The 22220-nt window shown below is 38.2% G+C and overlaps 1 protein-coding gene across 1 annotated transcript; it reads left to right on the top strand.

Moving 5' to 3' along the window:
• The first annotated feature begins 1388 nt into the window (after nucleotides 1-1388).
• Nucleotides 1389-20398, top strand: ada (adenosine deaminase). Its single transcript, XM_085344769.1, has 11 exons — nucleotides 1389-1529; nucleotides 6059-6120; nucleotides 7735-7857; nucleotides 9323-9466; nucleotides 9554-9669; nucleotides 11971-12095; nucleotides 15987-16058; nucleotides 17544-17645; nucleotides 18687-18754; nucleotides 18854-18983; nucleotides 20014-20398. The coding sequence occupies exons 1-11, from the start codon at nucleotides 1389-1391 to the stop codon at nucleotides 20116-20118; spliced, it is 1188 nt and encodes a 395-aa protein (XP_085200895.1). The 3' UTR covers nucleotides 20119-20398.
• Nucleotides 20399-22220: the final 1822 nt, after the last annotated feature.

The raw sequence follows: 22220 nt of genomic DNA, 5'->3' as shown, positions 1-22220 counted from the left end.
ACAGAGATGTTTTTCCTTTAGGCAGGTTTCTATAAATCTCACTCAACTAATTATTATATTACATTAAAATTGGTGGAAAACAATGTGTTTAATAAAGCTTTAACGTTTTCCTTCCAAATGCAAATAATATTGCATGTTTATTGTAGAATAATGCAGCAATAATGCATGCAGTAATATATATTTCTTTCAGTTATATATAAAAAAAAATGCAAAAGGAAGCAAATTATATGATACATGATACAGCAGAGGCATCAAGCAGTTGTAATGTTGTGTGTAACATCCAGCAACAGATTAAAGAGAGGCTTGATGCTGCAGTGTTACTGACCCGGGGGCTTCCATGCAGTCAAATGTTGATCAAAATGGACTAGAACTGTGATCTGATCCAGAGGTTTTTATTCACATACCTTTTATTCAAATTTTATTTAACTTTATTTAATAGTGCATCAGTTACAGTTATGTGTTAAACAGTTATTCAAACAGCTTCTTTGCGTCACTGCATTGCATAACTTATAGATTGGTTAACCAGTTGCCTGCTTTCTGCAGACAGAAATGACATTGCAGTAATTCTGCATCTATGTGAAGTTGTTTTTAAATGCGATAACAGCAGCCTCAGAGATGCAGATTAGTGATAAACATTTCAAGAGAAACATGATGTCTTTATAGCTGCAGATGATGGAAACCAAAGCTGCGAATGTGCTTTTTACATTTTTTGTAAGTGGTATGAGAAACTGGGACCAGCTGGTTAAAAGTCTAACCATTTTATCTCTGTGATATGAAATCTGAAAATACAAAAATAATGCTTCCCACTGCCATATGGTGCCATTATTATTGTTTCCCAACTAAAACCTAAAGATAAACTACACCGGTTTCAGCCCTTAATTCAGGTCTGAGTTCAACACTTTTAATGCTGACAGAAAAAGAGTCTAACCTGTTGTTGGGATTAGGAGGTTGTGCACTTTCCACGGCCAGCTATTTGAAGCATTTGAAGTAGGCCAATGGTCTTTGAGGTAAACGGATTCTTTTAAAAGCTCCAAAGTGAAGTTTATTGCAACAAAATTAATATTTTTGTTTGTGATTATTGTTCTTTTCTGGGGTCGGTGATCAGAGATTTGAATAAATGCAAACGAAATCGCTGGTTTCATATTATTAGGCCAATTAGATGGCTACAAAGCTCCCATCACATGGGTGCAAAGCTGCTGCCACAGACAACAGAGCCATTAATCCTTCTGCTCGCTGTTGTTAAGGCTACGCATGTTTAATGCACACTAAAGCGCACAGCCTGTTGCTGATCTGCACACCATCACTTCTCACTTTGTAGTCCAGCAAAAAACAGCCTCTTGGCGCTGCTTTTTGCATTTGGGAGGGGAAAGAAGGCGTGTCCCTGAGTCATGCATATAATAGCAAGGCGAGCGGCGATAAGCTTCGGTTCTCCACTCGTCAGCTCTCTGTACACCAGCAGGCTCAGCCACAACGCTTTCTCTACGATGGCCGATCGCTCATCTGAACAAGTAGTATTCAGCAAGCCGAAGGTACGTTCACAGCTCAGCCGGCTCACTGTAGTGTGAGCTTTAATAATTCAAGCGGTTTCTTTTTCAATTTTCCATGGTTTTACGCCCGGTACGCCTGCTTTGACACTGTTTGGGAACCCTATTGTGAGAACCCCCTCGACAAAAAAGGACTCAAAAGAAAGGTTTAAAAATTAAACATAAAATAAAGTTTAACTTTAAAAAAAGAAAAACCCAACTTCCTTCCTGCTGTACCCGCACTCAAACACGGAAAAACTTTATTTTTCTTGCTTGGAGTTTGAAATTTGGCTACCCTCCTTTAAACGGACAAAACCTGTTGTATGAATGAAAGGAGCCGTGTGCAGCACCTTTCATTTCAATGCTTTTTTGCCGCAAAGCAAAGAAATTGGGGAAGGTCTCAAAACTTGATCGTGGCAGTTAAAAATTTATGAATTAATGTCCGCTCGTGGCATAAAAGGCTTAATGCGCCGGATTCTATCCTCGCTGAATAATAAACAAACGAAACACAACTTTTACATTATTTTCCTGATATAGCTTATCAATAATACTTTTAAAGGGATGATACTGACAACCGATGACCATAACAAAGTTTAACAGTCAAATAAACGTTTATTAGTCAGACAGTTTGACATGCAAATCAGGCACACAGGCAAGAAGTGTATATTGGTGCCCTTTGGAGCCTGAAACCTGTTACCTTCTTAGAAGCAGAGAAAAAGATGTGGGTTCTGTTGCCATGTAGTGTTGAGGTCACGTGATGTTGGCTTGTGAAAAATTTGTAAATGGAGATAACCTAACCTCAGGGTGCGGTGGCTGCTGGAAGAGATAATCTCATTACACACTAATATGCAGTTGAAGAGCTCATTGTGTGCAGCAACAACTGTCACCGGTTCACCAAACAGGTTTTACTGTATATGCTGAATGCATCACAGTGCTGTAGTTCAGGATTAGTGCGGTATGTGATCATTGGGTTGTGTTTGCTAAACTATGGTTGTGTTAAGCGAATTAACTCCACCTATGAGGCTACATGACTTGTTTTGTTGCTTAGTTGGATTACTCAAAAAGAGTTTAATTCGATGTTTGGCCCAACCTGGAAGTTCTGGATCTGGATTAAAGTTTCAGTAGTTGCACATCACATCTAAATGAGAGTGAAAAAAATAAATGGGAGAAATGTTGTCTTCATGTTCCTGGGTCCAAGAATTTAATCTATGCATAGTGTCATATTTGGCAACCTGACATATGTATTTCCAATAATTAACTCCAATCACATAAAGCTGAAATACAGCCAATGTCAACAAAGAATAAGCTATGAGTGTTGAACAGTACTGTTATGACAAATTTTCACATTACTTTTTCTGCAGACTGGTGCTTAAAATTTCAGGAAGTTTGGTCAGACTAGTTTCAGCGGGTTTCTTTGCTGTCTTAGGTCTGGTGTCTGCTAATGTAATAATTCATTTCTTAAAGAAATGGCTCATAACACATACATCATGACACTAAACATTTTGCATCTTTGCATGTCTTATTTTATCAGACCACCTGTTCTAAACCAAACATATTCAATGTACAATCCTGTAATGCAAAGTAGCAAATGATCACCACTGATTGATTATTTTTGTTGATCACACAATATTTGCTTCATCTATAAAATAGCAGAAATCTGTGAAAGCGTTTCAGTAAGACTGAATACTGTGCTCTCATTGAGCTTCTGTTATGTTTTAATGCTGCACAGCTGCATCACATTAAACGTGCTAAGGCAAATAGAAACATAAAGTTTTGTGCGATGACAGAAGTCAAATGTTGCTTCAAAATAGACCCAACTGGAATCCTGTCCAAACCTCTTTTTAACTTCCTATTTTAGGATTGCCTAATAATTACAGAGTAGATAAGTGGTCATTTTCTTAAAAAGCAGCTTCACAAACAGCTTGTTTGTGACACTGGTTTGTATAAGGCACACAATGTGCTAGAGGAACTGCTATTTTCCTGAAAGAAAGAAATCCCTGAACTTGAACTTGATTACCCAGCTGTCTCCTGTCTGCATCAGCCATGTGGATGCAATATTGCTGACACGCTCGGCTTTTGTGTGGTGTTGTAGGCAAGGGACATCAACAACCTCAAAGATGCACACGCATTTCTGTGGTGAACATTTGGATAGAAACATCTGCTCTTTGGTTACCATTGTCACACCAAAAAGGATGCAGCTACGGAGCTGTGTAGACAGTTCATGTAATAGAAGCAAATCTTGCTCCAACTAGCAATTTTCTACTAAGTTGTTGTGTTTCAATAGGATATTACTGGACTCTGAAAAAAGTCCTTTCAGTCTTTTCAAAAAGTGCAAGGTTGTGTCATTGAAGATCTTTTGCAGGCGGAAACAGATCATAGTGAGAAATACTTAATTCATCTCATATTTGGGAATTTCTATGCAGTTATACAGTTAAGTGGTTGAAACTTTTTAAATTTTCAGTTTCTTCTTTGATGGGTGACACACCTGCTCTGAGGAGTCTGACACCATGATTGCAGCAGAAATACCTGCATATCTATCTAACAAAACTCTTATGTAAAAACTTTCAGCTTCATGCTAACTTTCAAAGTCATGCGTACTATACAAAAAAGAGGAAAATATGTATTAATAATGCATACTTTATTGATCCCCATGGGGAAATTACTTGTTTTTCCTCTGCATTTGACCCATTCACTCAGTGGGCAGCCACTAAGCAGGTGCTCAGGCAGCAGTGTGTAGGGACGGTACCTTGCTCAGGGGTACCTCAGAGTAGCCATTCAGTGGATTCGAACCCCCGACCTTCCGATCATGGGGCAACCACTCTACCTACCAAGCCATCCCTGCCCCGTTCATGTATATATAATACATGATGGCATTTGGTGGTTATATTGTTATTTATTATGTTTTGGCATGACAATATAAAACAGGAAAAAAACATAAAGCTGTACATGTAGAGCTGGAAGCTAATAATGTGAAACACTTTAAGCAACTTGTAAGTATTAATAGTTGCTAATTTTCTGTCTGAGTTAATTTATGAACTTTAATCTGGAGCCTTCAAAGTACCAGAGTTACTGAAAACTGAGTAGTGTTACTCATTTTTCTAAAGTGATCAATAGACAAAGACAGACTTTGTAATCTTTCCATAAAATTGGGATTTCATGGTTCTGTCACAAGTTTCACAGGCCAGCATGGCAGCACACTCAAATTCATAACATTTGATGCAATGGAAATACTGTGCTGATGTTGTTTTTAACATTACTCACAGCTTAGGCTTGTTCTTAGACAGAAGTATGATAAGAAGGTTGTGTGGCTTAACCGACATAACTTCATTTAATAATGCATAAAGCCTCTTTCTGTCAAGCGCAGAGCTACAGATAGGATATTGCAGATCTGTATTTTAACAGCTCCAATTAAATCATTTCTATTCATTGTTATTATTGAAAGTTCTGATATGAAAAATTATTTAGAAAACCGCACAGAGATTTGCCATATTTCCAAACCCATCCTTTAACAGGTGCCAGTGACATCAAGCCTTTGAATTCCCTTTTATGTTGGAAACATGGTTTCAACCATATGGGATGAAGCCAAGCTTTTCCAGGTGTAAAAGATGCAAACCCACAACATCTGGCATTTTCCAGGGAAACAGTAGGACATCAGAAATCCCGGCGCTCTTAAATTCAGCTGTCCAGGGTTTAATAAGTCTTTTCAGAGCCTGACACTTTTCTCTATAATATTTATTTAATGTGAAATATCAATTTCTAAAGAAGCAAAAAATGGTGAATAAACATTCCAGCTGTCAGAATTTGATGATTTTGGAGCATGAAAGTGAGTACATCAGCTTTTCCCACTGAGCCCTGCTTGCTTCAGAGCAATAAAAACATGAGCTTTTTTTTTTTTTTACATGTGCACTGCAGCATAAACCTTTGTAAACACTGATAGAGGCGCACATGAGAATACAGCCAATGTGAGATTAGTGCTAATAATCACAGTGTGCATGTGGTTACCATGTGTTCTGCCTTCACCCTACCCACTGCTCAATCAGAAGCGGATTAAAGCATATTAACCAGTTGATTAATGCAATAAAAAGATTAAACTTCTATTGAAACAAGTTTCAATAACCTTGCCTAGTTCTTTGCTCATCATCACTTCTAACCAGAGGTTAGAATTAAATGTCTGTGGTAGGAAAATTTTCATTTGAACCTCGCTGTGACAACCAAGGTCTCAGCTGTTAAGGGAGGGGCAGAGATTTATCATTTGTCATCTGGTTGGAAAAATCAGCACTCACAGCGATGGAAGGAGAGCCAGAATACTTATTGTGACCCTTCGTTGGCACTGCTGGCCTTTTCACCACTTGTTGCTCTGTCATGCATACTGCATTCACGATGGGCTGCAGCCAAATCACAGAATTGCAACACACCCCTGCTCTTGCTTGCTGCTCCACTGACATCATATTTGTCTTCTATAAACTCCACCAGGTTTCTGCGTGGAAGTATTTTTGATAATCAGTTTATTTGATAACAAACTTTCTCATTCACAGGTTGAGCTGCATGTGCACCTGGATGGAGCCATCAGGGTGCAGACCATTATGGATGTTGCCAAGTGAGTTAATATATTTAAATTGTATTCGTTTTTTATTATGGACGTTTAGATATTAACTGTCATGGCAGGTATTTTGGATGATACAGGCCAAAAGAAATTCTCCGGCTTTATTTTCAAAAGGCATTTGGCCCATTAGGAATTATGCTTTGGGAAATTGTAATATGGAGCGTGAACTAGGATGCCAGAATGTTTTTTACATAGTACCAAAATCACTGACTCTTGATATCGTTTTTATTGGTGAAAATAAACTCCTTTATTAGAAAGTAGTTTTAAATCACTGATATGGTCAAGGTAGACCATTGAGTAAAAATCTTAACATTATATTTTGTTGACAGGCCACAGACTGAAATTAGGATGGCTGTCGAGTCGCCTTCTAACATTACTGCACGGTGTAATGCAGGGGTGAGCAACTCCAGACCTCAAGGGCTGGTGTCCTGCAGGTTTTAGATCTCACCCTGGCTCAACACACCTGAATCACATGATTAGTTCATTACTAAGCCTCTGGAGAACTTCAAGACATGTTGAGGAGGTCATTTAGCCATTTGAATCAGCTGTGTTGGATCAAAGACACATCTAAAACCTGCAGGACACCAGCCCTTGAGGCCTGGAGTTGCCCACCTCTGGTATAATGTTAATTGCATTATATTAGCGTGAGCATTAGCCGTTGCAAACATGGAGCATAGTTGATTTCATCATGTCACTGCCTGCTGTCTCAAAAAAGAGGTAACTTGTATTTGAGGAAAACATATGCCTGTCTGTAACTTCCTTTCTTATCAGTGAGTCAGGGTGGAGTTATTGTCAGAGCTGCTCTCTAGTCGCCATCTTTCTAGTGTAGTTTTTGCAGTGGCTTGTGGGCATTTTTCTTCTTCAGCATGTAAGGGTATTACAAAAACATTGGCAGGTGTATGCTGTCCATGTCAATTCTGAACAATGTGAGCCTCGGTACATACGCTGCTGACACTGTCTGCGTTGTTCCTTAAAAATTGTAATATCAAAAGATTAGTTCTGGTGACATGCCTAGTGTAGATTCATTTATGAAAAAAATGCTACGGCAGCAGTTGTGTTATTTTCCAAGAGAATAAGTGCAGAGCAAAATTGGTAATTTCTTAGCTTTATTGTTAGAGGCTCATACTCACTGACATCAAACACACAAGGTAGCCGTGCCCTGAATCTTAACTACTTTGAAAATTTTAAATTCCAACCAGAAGAGCCAACTGCTGGCAGTTTGAAAGAGTGGAGGTTTAAGTCACTTATGCAGTGGCTTTACATTTTATTTCAGGAGGCTACACGCTTCCTTTATGTACAAGCTATATTTTTTATGACATTTGTCTACCATTTGTTCCTAGTCAGGTAGTTCTCATCTCATTTGATTTGGCAAAATAGCAATATACTCCATCTCAGAAGGCTTGGGTGATGAATATCAGTCACCAAAACAGTCAAATGTTTTTATTCAGATTTTTAGTGGTTTATGTCACACAAATTACTGCTGTTCCAAATTTCTTTTAAACAAAGTACACAACTCAGTTAAAAAACATTTATAAAGGGTAAAATTAAATGCTTACATTTCAATGCAGTTTTTACATTTTTCTATTTCCTTTTTTTGCCCTATGTTAGGAGGCGTGGTAAAACTCTGCCTGTGAATACTGTGGAGGAGATGAAGAAGAGGATCATTGTGGAAAAGCCTGGCACCCTCACTAGTTTCTTGGAAAAGTTCAACGAGTATATGCACGTAATTGCGTAAGTGCCACATTTCAGTTGCATACTTAGCTAAGGTGTTTCCCTCTTGATCAGCTGACCCTGGGTGCAAAGAACGAGTTACTAATAGCCTAGTTAAGCAGTTTGTTATCACACTGACATGACAGATTTCCCTATTATGTAGCTACTACAGTCATAGTGCATCCAAAGTCTTTGAAATCAGGATGTGTGGTATAGCTGTGACTGATGATACTGACCTGGCAGGATTATGCAATATAATTGTGCACCATGACAGGGGGTTGATTTTAAATGTCAGACATACAGAAGAGGAACACATTATTACAGAGCTCAAGTTCCACTTCAGCAGCCAAATTAAAACTAGAGTGAAGTTGTTCTCGGTTCCTTTCCAGTGTCACTCTGTCTTATATTTAGTTCCCGCAGTAACTGGCCTCAAACATTTAAAAAGACCGAGTACAGGCCTTCAAATGTTCAATGGCCATAAAAGAATTCAACAATGACGGTCTGTATAATGTCTGGAATGCTTCATGCAGTTGTGCTGAATGGACTCTTCTGAATCAAGGCGCTTAAAGCCAGGACAGCTTCAACAACACAGGGAACCTGCTAGGCTGAGTTGAGCTTAGGCCGAATTGTTGTATGAGCTTGGCAGTGATGAGGCTGTGTGTGTGTTCTGAGGGGGTTACTGTGAGGACACTGCAGAACATGCATTCAAGGCTGGTCAATGAGCTTTCGCTTTCATTGTAAATGCTGGAAGCAGCGTTGTTTGCAGTCACATGATGTGCAAGTGAAAACGTGCTGCTGGAAAAGAGGGAAAGCTCTAATTCTCTCAGTATTCGCCCAGAATGAAAGTATTGTATTGTCATGCAGAAAATTATGAAACTATTTCATCTGAAAAGAAAGTGTTTTACAAATTCCCCTAACAAACGAGACTCCCTGGATTGATCCCAGGAGGAGAAACAAATTCCTTTGACGTTGTGTCAGAAAGGGCATTCAACATTTTGGGGTCCTTAAAGTCCTTGTACTTATGCTTCTCCAATGTGCACTGGATCTCATACAGTGTGTCAACACCAAGTATTAAACATAATTTCAATAAGGTGAGATCACTTGGAAGAATTTGTACATAATTTAACATGTCAGTGTAAATGATAAAAACGTTTTGCTTATTTCACCTGGTTTTAAATTGTAGAAGAAAGCCGAGAGGATCATTATGCACAACATGGAATAGTTGTCAGTGTCAGCGAATTTAATCTAATACAGATTATAAGTCAATCAGCAAAAAAATACGTCCCGTATCATAGATCATATCAATAACACTTGAGCTAACTCCTAGAAATGCTTATACTGCGCATTGTGAAAGACAGTAATGTATAGATAGCTGGTTAGGAGTGGCCAGTGCTTTTGCTTTTTTTTTTTTTTTATCATTGAGATAAGCTTATCAGAGCTAATGGGCATTTTAATTTATTCTGTGTTTTTCTGTTTCAATTCTCAGTGGAGACCGAGAGGCCATTAAAAGGATAGCCCGTGAGTTTGTTGAAGACAAAGCCAAAGAAGGAGTGATTTATGTTGAAGTTAGATACAGCCCACATTTTCTAGCTAACAGTGGAGTGAAGCCAATTCCATGGAACCAGGAAGAGTAGGTATTTGGTTTGCACAGCTCAAATAAAGGATCAAATAAACTTCTGATTCATTTACTGGAACGTTTCTTGTTGTCTTTGCTCAGGGGCGACCTGAGCCCAGATGAGGTGGTGAGACTGGTTAACGAGGGCCTCAGCGAGGGGGAGAGAGAGTTCAAAATCAAAGCCAGGTCCATTCTATGCTGCATGCGCCACATGCCAAGTAATGAACTGTTCATGCTCCTGTCTGCTCACACAACCTTGTGAGATAAGGTTTCTTGCTGTACTGTGTTCTGCCTTAGCCACTGCCTCAGTTATTGTTTTTAGAAAATAAAAATAAAATAAACACAAGCGCCACAGAAAAACACAACATGCTAACTTAATTTATACTATATAGATATAGATAGATATAGATATGCAAACCTTTCATATTTCTTTCAAATGAATATGCTACAAATTGTTGGTCTCCAATGAGCACTGTATGAATGTCTGATGGACTGTTTTAGACAAAAGCACTTTGAGCTCATGAAATGAAATTGCTAACGTGACTGTGTTAGTTCAGAGCCTGAATGATAGTGGATTTGCCACTATTTGGTTATTTAAAAATCGAATATATGAGCCAATATTTTCTCCTCTCAGATACACAATATATTGACAGATTTCCCTAAAATTTGTGTAGATGTTTACGAGGTTTTACAAAGATCTTAGAAAAATGACAGTGCAGTGTAAATATATTTTTAAAAGACCTGGATTACTTATTTATTCTGCTTGGCTCTGCCTGGTTAGCTGATAAGTTTGTGGTGTACTAAATGTGCAATATAAATGTGCTACACACAAGGAAGCTACAGAATTCCCTTCTGGCAGACAAACTAAGGGTGGTTCCCATGTCTGCTTTGCTTTATTATTTTATTTATTGGCTGTCATTAATAGTAATACTAATACATCAACAAGTAGCTAATATCAGCTGATATATTGGCCTCACTGGGTGATTCAGGTGCTTAACTTTTCCCACAGTCAGGTTATTTGGTCATTCTAAATTAGCTGTATGTGTAGATGGTAGTCCATCCCTCTGTGTCAGCATCATCTACCTCACCCTTGGCCCAGTGTCAGCAGACATACTCTCTATCCTGTGACCCATTTATACGTCCCAGAATCATGTTACAAACAGCGTGTGATTTAGTGTGGTGATGTTATGGGCATTACTGTCTGAAAAAGACCAGGGGTACTCAAAACATCACAGTTTTTGTGGTGTAGTATTTAGGTATAACTGGAGACCCACAGTTTGTAAACTATTCATTTTTCTACATCTGTCACAAGCTGTGATAAACCAGTAACATGTGCAGGGTGTTCTGTCACTCCTTGACAGCTGAGATAGGCTCCAGTCACCTACTATTACTGAATTTGATAAACCGTTAAGAAAATGGAGGAACTGATGATCATAGATAAACGTTCCCTAATTAGCACTTAAAAGGATATCTGAGGGTAATGAGAAAGCCTCAGGTTTTGGTATTTTCTCTCAGTGGTTATTGATTAAATAGCTCCAAAGTAATTAGGATTAATCCTCAGAAGGATTTGATCACTGAACATTTGTTGAGGTTTTTGGCCATCAAAGAAAATAACAATATTACTTGTATTTAGAGGCAAGAAAACATCAAAGATTATATATAAAAAAAAATAAATAAAAAAAAAAGCATTAGAGATCCACAGCTTTCACAGGAGAGGGCTAACGAGTGCTGCTAGTATCTGCACAAGTACACACTTCAAACTGCTGTATCAGTAATTCTAACTGAGGTAACATGAGCAGTTACCGTTAGCAGCAGCAGCACTGATCGTAGAGATGTGTCCTTTGCTCTACTCCGTTCCTGCAGCTGTTTCCGGTATAACCGCCAAGTGAAACTCATATCTGCCATCGTGCATTTTCTAGTACAAGTCTCACAAAAACAGGCTGAAGCTGTTTACATTTTATTTTCATTTGTGACTTTGTGAACGGGACATCTGAATTTGTTATGGTTTAGACAGCAAATACAGATGCATTACCAGCTGTTGCATGCAGGTAGAGTAGTTTATGCTTAAACACGTTACAGTGCGTACTTACGTAACTTTGGATTTATGTAAAAGTAGAATAGATATGAGTGAAGTAATAACAGACAGGATGTGACGCACCAAGTTGAGGAAACACTTTATTGCTTTCGTGCTGAACATTAGATAAGAAACAGTGTTTTTGCAATAATAATAAAACCAGGAGATCAGCATGGAGCAACCACGTTTGTATGTTCAAAGGTTACAAAGGTCACATGTTGCTGGCACTGGTTTCACATTGACTTTACAGACTGTTTCATTAAGAACAAAACCTCTGTTATTATCAGCCAGGTGAATACAGTTATGAATGTTCATTAAAGTTGTCTTGAACTTGTCATAAAAGAAGATTAATCATGTCGTCACATTTATGTATCATTTAGCATGTGTGCTATCAGTTAGCAGGACCAAGCTGTTTGGTAACACATGTATGTTTTAAATTCTCCAGGCTGGTCAAAGGATGTTGTGGAGCTGTGTAAGAAATATAAGGATGAGGGAGTGGTTGCCATTGATTTGGCAGGTGATGAGTCTCTCAACTGTGAAGCCAATCCTGAACACATGGAGGCCTATGAGGTGAGCTTGTTGAAACACCAGTATGATGAACATCATCCATCAGAAGGAACTTTAAATTGTCTTTGTTTCACAACAATGCCATATAATCCAGCCTCACCCCCTTCAGCTGTAACAATAAAGTATTATGTCATTTTTGAGGTCATAAAAATACCTTTACAGTTGTAAAATCTAAAAAGAAATGCCTAACTACAATACCTTTAAAAAAAACACCTTTACAGTCGTAGAGTCTGTCATACTCCGAGTGGCTACGGCCAGATAAATATAGCTGCTTTTTTTTGCATCATTAACTTTCAGGCATCCTTAGAGTATTGGAAGCTTTATTTTACAGCTGCATGGAGAGAGACGTTTGTGGGATCGTAATTTTCCACAGTCAAAATTCATAACCGTTGGATGCATTACCATGAAATCCTTTGGGAACCTTAAAATAAATGGTCCCTAAAGGATAAATTCTATTGACCTGCATTTTAATGCAACACTGTCAGTGAATGATGTTCATTCCTTACATGGTAAGATGTCTTACATACAGATTTAGGAGAAAATGCTTCTCAGATGCTATTTTGGTCATGCCCCGACTTTTCCTCTAGCACCACCGGATGTAAACATTTTTGCACATTTTAAATGTTTTTAGTACTTTTTAAGAAATTGGTTTGGTGCAAATGTATTTCTAAGTCAGACTGGAATAAAGACTTTATCATCTCACAGAAATATATGGTAAAAACTTCAGCTGGTACAATATTTTTGTTTTACAACAATTTACCTAATAAGATGCCTGACAGCCTTGATCGTAGTTCCTAGTTAGCAAGCTCGAGCATGCACAGACACTTAACTAAGCGGGTGATCGTGGTTATGTTTACACTTTGCATTAATGTTTTAGCAATATCACTGTGGGCGTGTAATCATTGTGGATTTAATTGGTGTATAACTTCTATGGAATGGGGGCTTTATGACATCGTTAGTCTATTTGCTGGTCTGCTGAAATATCCTGACAGCTGTAGGACAGATTGACATATAATCTGTTTTTCTTTGGTAATGCCCTGAGTTTGCCTTCTTCTTCTGGTTATAGGTAAAATGTCTCAAACTATTGGCCCTGGTTGCAATATATGATAAAGACGCTCTCCTTAGAATTGATCACTATGATTTTCTCTGCCCTTTTAACTATCACCAATTTTAGTTGCATATTTAGAGGAGCACACAGTAAAATGTAATTTAGATTGTGTATTTTATCATAATCCTAGTTTTCTTTTGACGCTGCAGCTAAGTACAGCCGCAGAGTAAATGTTCTCAGTGAGAAAGTTGTATTTATTTACTGGCATAGACCACTATATAGAGAATTTATGTACTGATGCATATCTCTATCCAGCAAATATGGGAGAAAAATCTAATTTCCCCAAACCAATTTCCTCTTATGCAGTGAAGCTTGTCAGAAAAATCCAATTTCTTTTTCTGCCAGCCAGTATTGATTAATTCTGGGAACACCACAGTAAGTAATCAGTTTTCCCTGTCAGACCTTAATGAAGGAAGTAGATTAATCACTTAATGCACTGAAGTGCTGGATATTTTACATCAGTTAATTACATCAATTTTACATTAATTACATTCTGAAAGACAGGAGGGGTTATGATTACCAGCATGGGTAGGTATCATATCATAATTTGTATTTCATACTTTTTTTAGTATGAAAACAAAAGAGTAGCAATAATAATAGAGCTAAATACTCCTAAAGAGATCTGACTGTGGTCGTTTGTTTTGGTATTCTGTTGTTACTGTCAGTGATGCACAGGAGAGAAACTGTAGCAAAAATCTGGCAAATAGAATACAAAAATTGGAAAGGCAGGAAAAACAAACTTGGTGGTGATTAGAAATCAGAATCAGAATCTCTTTATTGGCATTGCACACTAAGAAATGAAGTGCAGTACCCTTTAAGGTATAAACGTTATATACAAAATAAATAAAACAAAATATAAATAGGGAAGGCTAAACAAAAAGACAGACATTCAGAAAATGTGCACAGCAGTGCCTTCATATCCTGTGTCATCTGATGACAGCAGTTCAAACACATTATGATGAGTTACGTCAAATATTTTGAGCTTTTCTGAGAAGTTCCTCCAGAGAGTGGGAACTTCACAGCAGCAACCTTTAAACAACCTTTAAATGAGAAGTAGGTAGGAACAATTAAACACACGTGAAACAAATGAGGGCATTCGATTGCAGAGGCAGAAAAAAAGAAGAAAATCATAAAAACTTCAAAGTAAGAATCTAAAAACACAAATAACTAGCAAAGACTAAGGCATGAAAACACAAAAGTCTGGGGGGAAATAACACTAGAAATTATTAATAACTAATGGGTACCTCAAAGAATCACAATTTCAAACCCTTGAAGTCTTTTTGAGTCATGTGCAGTTAAACATTACAGTAAATAATGAGTTTAGCCTAAAACTTGTCCTCACTGGATACTTGAATCATTTACTAAGCTGCTGTTTTAATATTAATACCCCCCCAAACACAACGTGTTGATGTAGTAATAGTATAAGAAAACACTACATGAACTTTCATCTGTGAGCATGAAAAAAATTCCTTTCAGTCACTGCCTCGGCTTGTGCGTCAATGAAAGTAATTCATAAGCTAGTTGTAAACCATGTTGTGCAATTCCAGTGCAGCATCTGCAGATGTTGCATGGATTTTGTTGGCTGGCTCATTATGCATTAAGCATCAACAGAAAGTACAATACCATCTGAATGACTGAAGCATTTCTGTAATGTTATTCAGTGTAAGGTAAACAGCCTGCATGCGTATATGTGCGTATAGATAGGTAAATAACACAGTTGCAGCTGAAAGTTGCATGCACTCGTCTTGGATATGAATGTTTGGGCTTGCAGTGATTTCTGTGAGCTGTTCTTTTTCTTTGGAGTCATTGCACAACATCCAGAAAAAAAAACCTGACTAACTTCTTGAGGCCAAGGCCTCTCAAATTTCTGTTAATGCTCGTGATCAAATACAGCTAGGCTTGTTTTACCACACTCATTGGACTGACAAACACATACAAATGCATCTAGTACAACTAATAATACCCAAATTTTGTTAAAAGTACCTAAGAATGCTCATGTTGACCAAACGCTTCCAACAAACTTCTGGCATAATAATCTAAGGGGTTTTGTTTGTATTTTCCAACCCTGTATACAGAATTTTTATTTCAGACAACCCCAAATAACTAAAACTTTGTGTCTCAAACTCTGAGTGAAGATACGTGGTGTACAATCGTTAAGCACTAGAATAATTCACAGAAAACCTTTCAGTGCAACTGTATGTGCATTAAGTAAATCTACAGTTTACATTGTATTCATTGCATACATTTTATTTGTTACATTTTTGTCATTCTTTGTTTTTCCTTTAGAGAGACATTGTTTTTCTAACATCTCTTTATGACGAGCAGTATTTATCACTATCTGCTGTGAAATGTATATACAAGCCCCCACACTGTACGTTAATTATTAACGAGTACCAGAGCTGACAGAACAAAGTCCTCCCTAATATTGAAGGTTATCTTCATATGTGATCATTAGATGCATGCAGTATGAGCTGATTAAGCAGGACACACTCGGTGTGCCAGAGGTTGTAGATGCTAAAATGAAACCAGATGTTCAAACCAGAGTAATGCCATCTCTATATTTAGTTTACTTCGATGACAAATTAAACATTCATTTTTATTTCAATGTGTACCCACTGGGGGAACGTTTATTAAAGTTTTCACTTCTGCCAGAATAAGTGTGTACAAGAACCTGTCTACATTATAAACGGCACTCAAGTCAGTGGTACACATTACAGATGTGGAAACCAAATGTTTGGCTGAGCTCTTTGATTGCTGCTGCGTTTCATGATTGATTTTGTTCCCAGGAAGCAGTACGCTGTGGGATCCACAGGACAGTTCATGCTGGCGAGGTGGGGCCGGCCTCTGTGGTGAAGGAGGTGAGCTGTTCAACAGTAACTTGAGACATTTGTGAACAGGCTGGTGCAGCCTACTGATTGTTTAACCGTCCGTAAAAGCACGTTTAAACAAAACAGTCAAGCCACATGTTAACAACAGAATTAAGGGCAGAGGTCCAAAGAAAACAAGAAGAGCATAGCTCTATGTCCGCTGTAGCCCAGCTGAAGGTTAGTGTGAAAACAAATTGGGAGTGCCTTTAAATTGCTCCATACGTACTGTGTGCATTTTAAGGAAGTAAGCAGCTCAACTATGAGACATTTCTGAGTGAGGTGGTGGAGTCATGTTAGTGCTTATATATCCTAAAATACCTGTAAACTAAACGATCAAGCCACACAGTGACAACAAAAAGGGCGGGCATGTCAATAAAATAAGTGTTTTATATTTAGTGTTGCCCATTTGAAGCCTGGTAAAAGAATACATTTAACACTGAGTAAATACTATATATGGGTAAAGGACGACACAACAACGGACATGTGAAGGTCCAACAACATAACAAACATGTGTGGCACACCCACGGCCAATCCTGAGAGGGCCCCTTTCCTCCAGCAGAGAGCAGACAAATTTTAGCACAACTTCTTCGATAGCTGGTTCATTATCATTGGAGTATAACTGAAATAAATTATGCAACACTAACTGTAGACTGTTGGGCGACTGCGGCTCATGTGGTAGAATAGGTTGTCTGTCAATCAGAAAGTCAGGGGATCAGTTTTCTTGGATCACTGTGATACTGAGCCTTATGTTGTCCCTGACACATCCATCGTGTGAGTGTGTGTGAATGATAGATAAAAGCATAGAGGTATAGATAAAAGCACTGCATGAATTTGTGCGAATGAGAGATGTAGCAGAAAGTGCTCAAAATGAGTAGAAGTACCAGTCGAAATAAAGTGTCACAGCTGCTGTCACTAATCATGCAGTAACTCGTTATTACTCGTTATAAGTTATTGTACAAAACCCTGCCCCTCTATTTAGATCTGTGCACATTCTTACTGCGTAGACAAGATATTTAAATAGAGCAAACTTTCCTCAAATGCTCACTTTGGGTCACACATCTGCCGCTCACCCTACACTGAAGCTACAGAAGTGTTCTCAGTTTCGTTTGATGTTGTCTAAACATCTACCTGGTAACACGGACTGCATCCTTCGCAGCTGTTGCTGACTGGCAGCGGCATGGTTCATTCAAACTCCTGTGGGGCCTACAAGGGTATACTTAAGAACCCAATATAGGTCTACATACTGTGCTTATTTTTTAATGTCCATCCAAACTTCTGTAGTGCATAACCACTTTATGTCTGACTAAAATAAAACGGCTGCTCTCTAAAGAACCCATCCTTTAAACTGACAGTTCAGCTATGGCATAACATCTGAATGTGCCTCCAGAAATAGCTTGAAGGCACTGCTGACATGTGCAATTTTCTACACTTTATAACCTTTCACCTCTATGTTATGAATTTCTGTTTCAAATTTAGGCTGTGGAAGTGCTGAAAGCTGAACGTGTTGGACACGGTTACCGCACTCTGGAGGACGACGACCTGTACAAAAAACTGCTGGCTCAAAACATGCACTTTGAGGTAAAGAACTGTGTGAAATTCTCAGCATTTTCATTATAAATATGAATCATACGCAAAGTTATCTAATCTATTAAATGTACTTTGCTCTTTGATCATATTGCTCATTACAGACAGGAAATGAGATTGTTCTACTAGATAATTACATTGATAAGTGGACTGGAGGGCTACTAAGTATCTACTTAGCGACAGTGATACACTGACCCCTAGTGGAGAATTTGATGTTTGCCTCTTTGTCAATTCCTTGCATCCTTTCCTGCAAGTGGAAGAGACACTTTATAAAATCAGACATTCTCATAGAGCTCTGTTTATTGTTTTGCTGTAGCCTCCAGCTGTATTTTCTGGTCTCAGATGTCAGCTGTTGATGATGGTTTATATATTTAGGCATACTGCCTTTAGATAAATTCACAACATGGCAGAATGTGACAAGGACACAATATTTGTGTCCTTTTCATGCAGTTGATCATCTTAAATAAATGAAACAACATATGAACACAAAGAAACCTTATCTTTAGAGTGCTTCAGCTACATATATACCAGCTCTATGTCATGGCTCTTTTATACGTCATGGGTAAGAAGATTTCTGCAAAGTATATAGCTGCGGATCCTCAATTTTAGCTCTTGCAAGAAGTTCCTCTCTCCTCCGTCCTTCAGATGTAGTTTAGGAATGAAGACATCCTTTGAGATGGGACACTCAGATTGATTTCACAACTAGGAAGTTTTGAGGAGTTAAGGAGGTACAGAATAAAAAGAAAAGACCTTGGAGTAGTCTCTGATGCCTTAGTGCGGCACTTAAGGGATCTATGGCATCATTAATTCCAAGTGTGCTTTTCCTGCCACAAGTCAAAATGTCTACTGTGAAAAAGGTGTTTTAGAAACACCTCATCTTGTGTTTACATCCTTTTGTTGTAAGGAGAATCAGGGAAGCATTGAGGCGACCTTTGTCGTGATTTGGCGCTATATAAATAAAATTGAATTGAATTAGAAAAAAAAAGACCGGAATATTTTGGCCTCTCAGTTTTGCCTTTGCTGTTCTGATTGCAGACGTGTCCTATTTCGAGTAAGCTAACAGGTGCCTGCAACGCAGACTTCACCACACACCCCGTCATCACGTCAGTTTCTGTTTTTTTATAAAAAAATTTCAATTATTTTATTTAAATATTAACTAACTTTGGGCATCTATTCATTTTCGTACTATTTCTTTCGTGCAGGTTCATGAAAGACAAAGCTAACTACTCTCTGAACACAGATGACCCTCTGATCTTTAACTCCAACCTGCATCACGACTACCAGACAGCACACCAACACATGGGATTCACCGAGGAGGAATTCAAACGACTGGTGAGATCAAATGCATGAATAATCATAGCAGTAGTTCACAGGAAGAATTCATTTGAATATGGTTTGAAAAGAAGGCAGGGGGTGTAATTGCAAGGTATATTGCATCGTTAATTGAAGCAGGGACCAAACCTTCCATGGAGAAATAATCCACTGTTCACCGAAGAGCCTCAGACGCACCAATTGAGCTTCACATCCAAGTTCCACCAGGTTTGGAATAATTTTCCAAGAGCTTATTAAAAGGATGGTGACACTGACATTTTAATTGGCTTTTTTCCAAGAGCGAACTTAGATCAATGCTCATTTAATCTTTATAGCAGATTGTGAAGCTACATCCAGGAAACAGCTAGCATAGCTCTATAGAGGTAACGAATATGAGCTATAAAGCTCAGTAATTGCAACATTGTGGTTAAATAAAGACTAACATAATGTAAAAAGGGCACATTTTGATTTTACTGGAGGATTAATTGCCAGACTATTTCCTGACCGGGAACAGTGACAGAAGAGAATGCCTGTCATCACTGGGAGTATGACAGGTGTCTTTTCATGCCATATTGCACCAGGATTCACAGAAACTCTGGTCCAAAGTCACCAATTGTGGAGTTACATTTAGTTTTTTATTTTATATATGATAAGCAAGCATAAGTATTCAAAAGCACAACAGTGCCATTAAGCAGTAAGCTGCAGCATTCTGCATCGTTTCTGCCTTCATCAATCTCATCTCATCAATCTTTGCTGATTCAGGACATTTATTGCAAAACTAGCAAATGCAAATTGTGTTTTAAAGATTAATGCTTCAGTAGCTCCATATATTTCTCTGTGCATTTACCATATAACATCTGTATATGAATTTGAAGATGCACAAGACACTGTTTTTCTCCTGTACCTCTATATTCACTGCACATACATGAGTATGAAACTTCTAGCTGACTGCTTACTGTTGATGAGAGTGTGACTAAGTTCCCAGATTCCTGAACCATTCCCTAAAAGTTAATTCCCCAGCTCAATGTGAAATCTGTCTTGTGTCTTACAGAACATTTGCTCTGCACAGTCAAGCTTTCTACCTGCCAAGGAAAAGGAAGAGCTGCTTAAAACACTCAATGAGGCCTATGAGATGATCCAGAGCACTGCCTTTTAACCCTGACCAGTAATTCTGAGGAGAAACCTAAAGCAGGGACAAATCACTCTGAGACCTTAATCTTCCATGTGATGCAGTGGAACATGTTTTTAGTCATTTGTAACCCAACAAACAACATACACAGAATATTACATCAGATATGCTGTTTACCAATGGGAAGCATCCTTCATCTTACATACCTGTATATCATCTGTTTGTGTATTTAGCAACATTGCATCTGATTACAAGGTGCAAGCACAAAAACCACAAAAATCAGAAACTATACATAATTTAAATTTGGCTGTGCTTTTTTTTTTTTTTTTCCTTCTTGCACATCTCTAGATCGCTTCCAGCACCACTGCTATTTTTATATTGTTCCATAGAAGGCCCATTGTGTACGCTTGTGACTTTCACCACAGACCTCCAACAGAGAGAAAACATCAGCTGTGATGGCACACGTGGCATTAAAGGCACAGAAGATTTTTTTTTTTTAACACAAAAAACACAAAATCTTCACTCAAAACCAGCCCTGGTTACCAGAATTGGCTCCCTGTGGCTTCATCTGCCTCGTAAAATGAAAATCTAATTGAAGGTGTCTGGGCTAACTCTAAAATGACAGGGAGAGGAGCTCATTCATGGTGGAGCTACTCTTTTGCATTGAGGTGGTTCAGGCAGATTCAGGAAACACCAGATTGTCTCTCAGTTGGCTTAGGAAAACACTGGAAGCTGTAGGAGGAGCATATACTGCAGTGGTAGGAAGACAAGGGGACAGAATAAGATGTCTATGAAGGAATCTAAAAACAGCAGCTGTGCTGGAAGTGGTAAAGAGATGCAGAAGAAGATAACCTTGAAAGGAAGAATACCCAAATGTACACTTGGGTTTTTTGGATTTTTATGGGCCGGATCCCAGATTTCTTTTTAATCATACTTAGTATTTGCATAGCTTTAATGTGTTAGTTATGGGTGCTTGTTTTGGACATAGTCAGGGTCCCCTGCTGTGTCCAAAAATATAGAATGAAACATATTGTGTTATATCAGAACTTTGGATATACAGGGTGAATCAAAAAGAATCATCCGATTTCAATGTGCTTTAATTCTGCAGCCGTTTACTCCAGACACGTTCGCAAAAGTGTGGGAGGAGTTTGACTCTCGTACGGACATACGCCGCGTGGCCCGAGTACGACACATTGATCACTTGTGAACGTTTTGTATGTAAAATTTTATATTCAGCCATATATTTTAAACTTTACTGCAAGCGTCTATGTCCATTGTTTAAACGAAAATAGCCTTTTGAAATCGGATGATTTTTTTAATACATCCTGTATTTATCATCTTGTGTTTACATCCTTTTGTTGTAAGGAGAATCAGGGAAGCATTGAATGCACAATTACACTTCTAAGTAACAGGTTTAACACATAACCAGACTGGAAAAGGAAAAATAGGGGTGGTTATTTGTAGTTCACACCTTAAACGTTCATGTTTGAAGAAAACAATGACATGAAGGATAACTGAAAGCAGTGGAGGCTAAGAACTGCAAAATATAGTTCACTTTCAATATCCACTGTTCAGTTGCAGGTGAAGTATCGTAATCCAGTGTTAGAGACATGTGCTTTTTCCCTTGTATGTGCAAAACTTCAGGGCGTGTCAGGCGAACACAGCTCAATACCAAAAGTTTAGCCTTACATGTGTACACTAGGTGGCACACTACTGTTACCTAGATAGACAACATCTGACTATGGTTTTGCATTTGATAACTACTCTCTTTACTCTTGTTTGATGTATGTATTTATTAAAAAATTTTAAAAAAAGCACATCCATTTATAACCACATTTATGGAATTTATAAGAAAACAAAATAAAAGCTACTATAAAATGTTCCTGCTTGCCATCATTTATTTTCTGTGACAGTTTAAATCAACAGTAACTTTAAATATCTTTCAAAGGAAGCCCGATCATTAATATGAAGTAAACTCTGTGATCTAATTATTTATCAAAAGCCTCGTAACCCCCAAATATTGTAACTAAAGATTTCTTTATTGTATGAAGAGATAAATGGGAGTAAGGGGCCAAGCTATGTGGAAATGTAAACATTAGCTTCCTGTGGCCACTAAAACACAAAAGCAG

The sequence above is a fragment of the Diplotaxodon limnothrissa genome, linkage group LG20 (genome assembly GCF_057381915.1).
Source record: "Diplotaxodon limnothrissa isolate DT_005_m linkage group LG20, D_limnothrissa_male_GT1.1, whole genome shotgun sequence".
In the NCBI taxonomy this organism is placed as follows: Eukaryota; Metazoa; Chordata; class Actinopteri; order Cichliformes; family Cichlidae; genus Diplotaxodon; species Diplotaxodon limnothrissa.
The sequence above is the reverse complement of the archived record's forward strand: the minus strand, read 5'-3'. Positions and strand labels throughout refer to the sequence as shown.

Bases quoted from the DNA above. Each gene is read 5' to 3' on its own strand.
- ada (XM_085344769.1), top strand. From the start codon at position 1,389: ATGCATATAATAGCAAGGCGAGCGGCGATAAGCTTCGGTTCTCCACTC. The intron at 18,755-18,853 runs GTCAGTTTCTGT...TCTTTCGTGCAG, and splicing joins ACCACACACCCCGTCATCAC to GTTCATGAAAGACAAAGCTA. The intron at 18,984-20,013 runs GTGAGATCAAAT...TGTGTCTTACAG, and splicing joins AGGAGGAATTCAAACGACTG to AACATTTGCTCTGCACAGTC.